The following is a 9,407-nucleotide window of genomic DNA, read 5'->3' as shown; positions in this document are numbered from 1 at the left end:
TGTAGCGGCACTCCGTCACACATATACTGAAACAGTAACTTCTCTGTACAGAGAACCATAGCTAGTGAGAGCAGCTTTGCCTGTCACACCACATGAAGCCATAATGGAGAAAATGCTTTAAGTACCTTTGAAACCACCACACCACAGTTTATTTGGCTGAATGTATAGCTTTATTGCTCTTGAACATATAGCAGGTGCAATGAATGTCCAGTAACACTGTAATACTCTGTTTCTGAAATGTGCGCTTTGTGGCATAGACTTCAAAGGAGAGCAACAACACCAGTTATATTGCACATAGTTTTCCTCACTTCACACGTCTAATGAAAGCAGAGTAGCACATTCAGCTTGCTTATCTTCCCAGAATTCAGAGGAGCATAGCAATACATCATGGATTGTTGAATTGTATTATAAGAAAAGGTGGTATGAAAATGAATGTAATATGAAAAACACATAAGACTCCAGCAAACACCTAAAAAATAATATACATACATAATGCTTGCATACATACACAAAGCGATAAATTGTCCATGTTTCACACATTCACAAACTGCCTTACGGACAGATTTTACCTTCCAGCATGTTAAGCCTGACATAAAAAGAAAGTAAACAAAAACCTCACATGAATTTAAGGCAAAGGTACTTTTTGTCTGCACATGTATTTTTGTATCAGCAAAACGTGCACATTCGGACAAAGAGAACATCTGTCTTAAACTCATTGCTTTTTTCTCCCTTTCAGGTATAGTTAAAGGTCACCATCTTGTGGTAGAGACAATCAGCCATGCCATTAATAACCCACTAAAGTGCCCATCATTTCTAATCACACATTTCAGTACCATGCACATACTGTATATTTCTATGATAGGGTGATAGATAAACAAGACCATTAAATATCTCAATTCCAATATAGCAGACAATGAGATGGTCATCTGGGTTTATTGATAAATGTAATTTTGGTTTCTGATAAAAGGGGGAACATCCTGGAGATCACCATCCTCAGTATGTGAAGTAAAAGCCTTTTTTAAAGAAACTGGGGTAATATGCTTCATCCTTTGTGGTAAAAATGAATTTCAGCAAGCGTTACTTTTGAAGTTGCTTACACATCGTAAGTTTGTTGGATATGCACCGAAAATCATGCAGGACAAAGCACACTGCAGTTATACAGTACCTCCACCTGTATCATGTTCTGAATCGACTGCTGACGTAATTTTGCGGTTTTGTCCCCACACGTTTACGGCACAAATCGACCATGTCACCAGCGGTCGATTTAGTCCCCTTGTCCGTTGGCAACAGTTTAGATTTTTTTCACCAGCGGTCAGTTTAGGGTTTTTTCTTTTTATCTTCCAGCGGTACGACCTTCAATTCTCTCCGTGCCCCCGCCGCCCGGGGGTGCAGCACCAAGTCGTCGTCCTCTCCCGACTGCTGCTTGGCGAAGTTCACAAACACCTGGGTAACGGACAGAGAGGCGAGTTACAAGCTGTGAATCCTTACGGTGCGTCAGTGGGACCTCCTGCTTACTAAAACAAATTCCTAAGCGACTGCAACAGAAAATATGTCCCAGTATCATATGATCACAAATACATACTGATGCAGAAATATACATTTGTTTCAAAATTAACAACATACTTCAAAATACATCACTTTCCAGTGACAGTTTTAAACTTATACTGTGGAATATATTTATACTACATCTGGATATATTTGCAATTGTACACTATGACAAATAGCACTAACAATAGCAATAACAATATAAAATGCATACACATAAATACACACAGACTCACACAGATGCACTGCGGATGAAAGATAAGATGTAAATGTATATATAATTTAATATATACACGAAAGTGTGAAAACAACTGCAGCAGTAGCATGTAACATTAAGAGTATCTACATTTTGGTGTATATCAATATTTTACAGGGGATTTATCTCATATGTGTGCCCACAGCTCGCTCTGATACAATGCGTGGCAGACTGTTTGTTACCTGGTCGAGCGTAGTCTGGGTGACGGAGTAGTCCTCGATGTTGAGCCTCTCCTTGTTGGCCACCAGCAGCTGGAAGATGCGTGCAAGCGAGGAGGAGGCGATCTCGTACTGCAGCGTGTTGTAATGCTTCTCCCGCTGCACGCAGCCAGGGAAGCTGCTTTCCATGAACGCCTCGGCCGGATTCAGGTCCGGGGCTGCGCCAGGCTTAGCCGGCTTGACCTTCATGGTGACCACGTAGCCGTCGCCGAACCTGCGGACCAGCAGAACATGGAGTGGTCAGGGGGCGGGGAGACAGGGGAGCGAGGCTGAGCGAGACCTGAGGTGGGCACCGCTGCCAACCACCGGCTTGCATGAGCCGAGCAAGAGGTTGTGCCCTCCATGTTAACACAATGCGATTGGCTCAAGTGGGTGTCACTGGCTCCACCCATTTCAGGGTTCACACAGGTTCACTAGTAATACTGTGTAGGAAACTAAAAATGTAAGACTTCATTGAATTTGTTATTCAAAATTAACAACAAACAATGGATTGAGCAGCATGAATTGCACTGAGTTAACGTCCAAGTCCAATTACACTCAGAGGGCTCAGATTGTCATGATGTGGGCCGCAAGCTCCTCAAAAGTCGAGAGGGCCTTCAGTATTGAAACCTGAGACCTGAGAGTCCTTGACTGGTAAATGTGAAATTGGGACTTAGGTACCATTTACAGCACCCAAAGCTGGAACATTAGCTCAAACAGTATTTTCACACAGGAAAATTACATCAGTACATCATCTCCTTCAGACCCCCACAACAAGGTCTTCAATTCAGTGAAAATCCTGTGCAGTGATGTCTCGCAGCTCATGACTGACAGACACGGATCCCCTTCTGTTTGGAAACGTGAACCTACTTGTATTTCAGGTGCTGGATGGTTCCCAAACATTTGAAGGTTCCATTGACCATGATGACCAGGCGGGTACAGAGTGCCTCACACTCCTCCATGCTGGAAAGAGGCAGGCACCAGGGAGAACATGTTTAGAATGGCACAGGGACACACACACACACATACACATACACATGTGTGCACACATACACACACACACACACACACACACACACACACACACACATACACACACGTGTGCACACACACACACAGACACACACATGCACATGCACACACCCAGACTGCATCCTCTGAATTAACATGCTTGCAGGTATCTCACTTGTCCAAAATATCTCAAACTGACGTCCACTTATCAAGCACTGATGAAATCACCCAGCAGCATTTTTCATTGTTGTACATGTATAATATGTGTTATTTCTCCCAAACAGACATATGGTAAAAACTGTGCAACCAAAAAACGTAAAGTATTTATTACAAAACATATCAAAAGGTATTTACATCTTTAAAACAAAGAAATGTTTTTGTTTTTTTTCCCTCAGACAAAGCGTCCACTGCTTTTGTGAGGTGACTGCAAAATGTTTGAACTTATACTACTCATACACTACCGGATTAATAACCATTAATGATTATTGACAAATAAATTGGGTGGGGGGGGGGGGGGGGCTGATGTATGGGACACACCTGTGTGAGGTCAGAACCACAGCCCTCCCATCCTGAATGACACTCATGATGGCATTCCACAGGAAACGCCGGGAGTGCGGGTCCATGCCGGTGGTGGGCTCATCCTAAGAGGTGGCACACATACACAAGTGTACACAAGCATGTAAAGAAATGTATACACATGCATATGCGTACACATGCATACAGACACGCATGTACTCATGCATGAGCACATGCACATACTATATATAAACACACAGCCAAGGCATATACACCAACAAAAAACACATGCACGTCCACCCACAAGCCCTCATTCACTCGAATGCAAGCACACACGGTTGACTTTAGAAGTTCCGTGTTGTCATTGAACTTTTGGGTGAACTCATGCAGCTTTCGAAAGAATTAGGCAGTCAGTAGACACAGCGCAATTAAGACTTGGCTGTTTTAAGCGTGTTCTTCATTGGCGCAATTTCTCAGGAAGCTGCCAAGAGGAATGCTGCCATTTCCTGCCAAGAGCGGCTTCGGTTAAAACGACCCAAAAAAATAACCCACAGAAAGGCTGACAGATTCCATACGCTAACCCATCTGGAGCCAGCGACCGCTGGCCAATTCCTGTGCCATTGAAAGCAAGGGTTACAAAACAAACATATAGCGCTGTGACGGCGCCACCTACCAGCAAAACGAGAGCTGGGCAGCCTATCATGGCGATGGCTGTGGAGAGCTTCCGCTTGTTGCCACCGCTGTAAGTCCCAGCGCAGCGCTCGGCGTACTCGGATAGGCCCAGTTTCTGAATGCCCCACTCTGCCACCTAGTGGACACAGAGGAGCAGCGCAGTCTGTCAGCGGGACGGACAAAGCATCTCGAACTCATGCTCCCCCTAGTGGCAATTCATTGAAATATCACCTTATTGCATTATTAGTAATAGCATTAATTATAAGCATTTAGTATTAATCAGTAGTAATTGATTACTCTAAATGATCACGTGGACAGCGCTTAGAATGAGACACTGAGTTGTAAAAGGTTTGTTTTCATGTAGAATACCAGATGTTAATAATGGAGTCATACAAAGGTCATTCACACATATGGTGAACAGAATACCTTCACTGGTGTTTTTTTTTAAATACTTGATGAATTATTTTAGGTTTTTTAGAAAATTCCTGTAAGTTTCAATTAGACATGCTTATTAACTAAATGATTAGAAGAACTGCTGATAATTTTAGATTTCAGCCTGTGGTCCCCTTTAAAGGGATAAAAGCAAGTGGAAGTTAGGGTCTTCTGTCCAGCAGCAGACGGTGAGGTCATAACTGTGCTGTGAGGGGATTCTTTTTAACCACATACAGCACAGAGTGCATGCTTTACATGCAGTGTCGGCATGCCCCAGGGTGTCCCACTCACCCTGCTGATCTCCGATTCAGGAACCCCGCGGAGGCGGGCGTAGAGGTGGAGGTGCTCACGGCCAGTCAGCAAGTCATCAATGGCGTCAAACTGGGGGCAGTACCCCATATTCTGATGCACATCCAGGATGTTGGTGAGAATGCTGGAGGGGAGGTGACATTGTAAGAAAAGTGATGGGATTACCCCAATTCCAACTGCTACAAAAATGCTATGCAATATAAAACCATATACAAGGTCAAATTTACTAATGAATTAAAATTCAGAAGTATACTCATAAAATATAGTTATTATCTTTTTAGCAGACACCATTAATAGAATAAAATGATTTAGAAATATTATCAATTTAAACAGCTGGATATTCACTGAAGCAATTCAGGTCAAATACCCTGTTTAACAGTATGACCATAGTGGCCACCCCAAAATCGATCTTGCAACCTGTGGATTTCAGGCCCAGCTACACAAATATTATGATACACAATGTGTGCAACATTCCACTGCCAGTTAAGCAAGATCCTGAGAACTCTGAACTGGACTGCATATCATATAGAAATACACCAGATAACAGAACACATTTGATCAAACAGCAACATTATTACATGTGGTTCACAGGTTTGCATTCTGAAAATCTAGCAGACATGGTGATTGTCATCCGCATTCGTGGTCGTGTACCTGTAACCGGCGACAGAGGCCTCCCCTGAGGTGACATCTGTGTCTCCAGTCAGCATCTTGAAGGTGGTCGTCTTTCCGGCACCGTTCACTCCCAGGAGGCCGAAGCACTGTCAGGAGAGAGATGGTCAGCACCTGGGACACACTCCAGTGGGCAGTGGTGTCGGGTGAGAAATCAGAGGCCAGCGATGCTCAGTAGCTTGAGTGCATACATGAGCATCCTCTACAGAAGGTGACATGGTTCCCTAGTGCAACACGGGTATGATCGGTTCCCTTTGTCTTTCGCTAGGTGAGCCGATTGTATATTACCAAGTTGTGTGGCAGAAATGCAGAGAGATCTGCAAAAGCTGCTGCTGGCCTACCTCTGTTACAAGAGTACGGTGATTACTGTTACAGTGAATGTTTTTCAAGTTCCATTTAGGATATTCAACAATGTAATCCAATGTAATTCTGTTGAAAAATGTTTGGTTAAAAGAGCCAACAAGCAGTCTGTGATGTTACGTTGCTTGGCGTTGTGAGAACTTTTGTCTAATTGATTATTGGATTGAGTTTCTTGTCATATTGGAGTGTCAGATCATCCAAACTGCACGTCCCTAAAGCAGGTTTGCACATACTTCCCCTGCCGGCACGCCCACACATATCCTGTCCACCGCCGGCCGCTTCTTGCCCACGTACGTCTGTCCAGGGAAAGGAGAGAGAGAGAGAGAGAGAGAGAGAGAGAGAGAGACATAAGCGTGAGGCAACCGCCAATATCTCTCAGAAGGAACAGTGAATAGGAGGCAGTGGGCCTCACCTTTGACAGGTCCCGGATCTGCAGGATGTCGTCTTTGCTTCCTCCGTTATACATCCGCTCCCTCTCCTGAGCGACATCCTCGTCCTCGTCTTTCAAGTCCGTCCTCGGGGGATCCCCTACCCTGGAGAAAGAAAAGAAATGAAAAGGAAAAATTTGTTTTGTGTTCTTGCCTGTGCACAGGTGCTGTGCTGCCAGTAGTGGATGACAACCTTCACTCCAATTCAGCTCTTAATTATTTAATTGGTGCCACTGATTGAATGGAAATTTCTTGTTTCCAGGGACCAGTATATTGCTGGTCCAACGGCATCCCTAAGACTCTCAGGAGTGTTAATCTCCAGGAATGGTCACCATGGTGCTGTGTACTGTGTCAACATACGCGAGTGGTACATTCAGGCAGCTGCTCACTACAATAAACATACGACATGACAGAGTGAGGTTTTGTGAACCCTGTTGCCTAGTGCTGTCACTCACTTTCTCCAATGAATGAACAATACATTCTGAGTGGGTCAAATCTGTAAGCTATCGATAGCACAAGATAACACCTTGCATTTTTGGATTTATGAGGCCTCCCTTTTCCCTCACTTGGTAAATGTCATGTTTCTAAACGGAATCCTCTTGGACCAGTTAAAATGACTGATTGGGTCATGTCACTCACCAGTGATTGAGGAAAAAGCGGTACTGGATCAGGATGGTCAAAATAAAATACACAAAGCCTTCAACGGCCATGAAAACAATGTTCTTCCCCACAAAGTCCCATTTAAAGGGATCCATGCTGTGCTGTTCCCCTAAAAGACAACAGGAACCGTTTTAGAACACAACTTATGCAGCAATTATGAAGTGTTCTCAACTGTGGACAGTGCAGTGGTCAGCAAAATGCGCCTCCAAAAGGAAGGCCAGGGTTGCTTTCAGCCAATCACAAGTCTTTTCTGTGGAGGTCAGTGCTCACCAAATCGGGCATAGACATCTGTCACTGCCTGGTTCATGGCCATGTCGATCAACCCGCGCCCCAAGCAGAAATGAGGAAATACCAGTAGCATTTTCTTCAGCACCTCGTTAAACCTGAGGAGAGCCTGAAACACCAAAGAGCAGGATTCAAGGAAAATAACAGAGAAATCAATGCAACCAAAATCAACCCCATATTTTCACAATGTAATCTGAGTCAACGCATTTTGACAAATGTGAAGCATTTTGGCTTTGTGAAATCTGTCCAATTTATTGTCAAATTCCTCTTACTAACCATATGTGACAAAAGCTACCTTGATCCTGCAGATTACATTACAAGCATGTTCTTAAGCATTAAAGCAACAGATAAAGCTAAAGATTATTATGCAGCAGTGTACTGTCAGATGCTTGACGCTTTGAATCCTGGGCTGGGCATTGCCCTTACACTTTGTGGCAATGCATTTGTCCTCAGTTTCTTAAGTAAATGTTAAGCAGATACTTAATTTATTTGCTGATGGATAGCATCTGTACTCTGTGGACGTAGCATCTGGATTGCCCTTAGCATCTGCTAAGCAGAGGGCTAACAATTCTGATGAAAAATCTGCGCTGGGCAAGATGCCTCCCTTACTCGGTTGTTTTCAAAGAGCTCAAGGATGAAGGTGATGGCGCTGCTGTTGATGCCGATGAACAGGTTGATGCAGGACAGGGACACGTAGGCCGTGCTGGGGACGCTGAAGATGTAGGACATTGGGTACATCATGGGCGTCACTGACCACCTGCCAACAGCCGAAAAGGACATTCCTTTACCCTTGCCCACCCGTGACCCATGAGCCGTTTGCAACAGAGGCAGGTATCCAATCCTTGGGCACCTCTTTAAAAGATCAACTGTGCCTATTCTGGGCTATGCCTTGGGCCATTGTCAAAAATATATCAGTTGTCTGCTGTAACATCATCATTTAACATGCATAATCTGATTGCAGTTTTCTGATACAAACTTCATAAGTATGTGAAAACCCCAGAGAAAGGATTTAGTTGGAAGCACAAAGTACTTGGCAAATGGGCTTTCTAGGACCAACTGATAAGTGTGTGGTACGTCCAACCACACATTTTCCCAGAGTTTCATTCATTTCAGAGAAGAGTCCCGGGTGCTCTTTTTTTTCCCTATTATACAACCTTATTTCGGAATTGCCAATTGTGCATTAGGCTCATCTCACCAGGACAACCTGTGCACACAGGCAGGAGTGCTGAGGCTAGAAAAATGCAGTCCTCCAATACACTCGCACTCAGCCTGGGACTGTTTTAACATTACATGTCACACAACGCAATACAGCGCTCACTGGCATCATGCCTACGTCATCTAAGCAGCTCATAGTTGCCTGACTTATCACAGCCTGCTTGAAAGTGCTGAGAGGAGCAACCCCTGCCGACATTCCCACCTCTGCTCCTGGCAGAACGAAGCCATTCCCACCCGATGACACAGCTGCGATCAAACCCACACGCCATGCAGTACAGCCTGCATCTGAGGCGAGAGCCCATAGCTGCTCTTTAAAGAATGTTCTAAACGAAGGTCTTTGACAAGTGATGGTGAGTTCCTCCAGTTTTCCTGCAGCAGGGCTACCAGGGGTCACACGCTGTAAATACGATAACGCCATGCCCCTGTGCTGACAGTGACAGAGTGTGACAGCTCAGGGTACACACTGCCCAAAATGCACCTTACACCTTAGCACAGCAGCGAGAAAGCTCAGCGCTTTTACTGGGAGCCTGTCCCAGATAGAGTGCAATGCTTGGTGGAACTGCTTGTGCCTGAAGTTCATTTCCAGCAACTAACTTTTCCTTGAATTCGTCTCCATAAGTTCCAGCAAAAAACATATTAAGAGATGGGAGATTACTTTCCATAGAACAGCCTAAGGTGCCCTTTAAATAGTTAGTGCAATCAAGAGCTTAGCATTCAATTGAACATTTTTATGAGGTGGTAACATAAAAACACTCTTTATAGTGAACAGTCTAGATTCCTTAACCACAACACCAACTTTAACCATTATAGGCTAAACTGCTCCTAGATCAGCCCTTAAAATGACTTCCGCCT

At 44.3% G+C, this 9,407-nt stretch overlaps 1 protein-coding gene across 1 annotated transcript in view; it reads right to left on the bottom strand.

Annotated features, from left to right (window-relative positions):
* Positions 1 to 1,317: 1,317 nt before the first annotated feature.
* Positions 1,318 to 9,407, bottom strand: part of LOC118796042 (retinal-specific phospholipid-transporting ATPase ABCA4-like) — a 51,244-nt gene continuing 43,154 nt past the window's right edge. Inside the window, exons 39-50 of the mRNA XM_036554872.1 lie at positions 7,950 to 8,097; positions 7,326 to 7,449; positions 7,035 to 7,164; positions 6,380 to 6,500; positions 6,201 to 6,263; positions 5,590 to 5,696; positions 4,921 to 5,062; positions 4,199 to 4,333; positions 3,547 to 3,650; positions 2,869 to 2,961; positions 1,984 to 2,233; positions 1,318 to 1,443 (exon numbers count right to left, since the gene is read on the bottom strand). Coding sequence (XP_036410765.1) covers positions 1,318 to 1,443; positions 1,984 to 2,233; positions 2,869 to 2,961; positions 3,547 to 3,650; positions 4,199 to 4,333; positions 4,921 to 5,062; positions 5,590 to 5,696; positions 6,201 to 6,263; positions 6,380 to 6,500; positions 7,035 to 7,164; positions 7,326 to 7,449; positions 7,950 to 8,097 — 1,543 coding nt within the window. The remainder of the gene's footprint in view (positions 1,444 to 1,983; positions 2,234 to 2,868; positions 2,962 to 3,546; positions 3,651 to 4,198; positions 4,334 to 4,920; positions 5,063 to 5,589; positions 5,697 to 6,200; positions 6,264 to 6,379; positions 6,501 to 7,034; positions 7,165 to 7,325; positions 7,450 to 7,949; positions 8,098 to 9,407) is intronic.

Source organism: Megalops cyprinoides, chromosome 20, assembly GCF_013368585.1.
Source record: "Megalops cyprinoides isolate fMegCyp1 chromosome 20, fMegCyp1.pri, whole genome shotgun sequence".
NCBI classification, from domain to species: domain Eukaryota; kingdom Metazoa; phylum Chordata; class Actinopteri; order Elopiformes; family Megalopidae; genus Megalops; species Megalops cyprinoides.
Note: the sequence above shows the minus strand (reverse complement) of the source record. Positions and strands in the feature narration are given on the sequence as shown.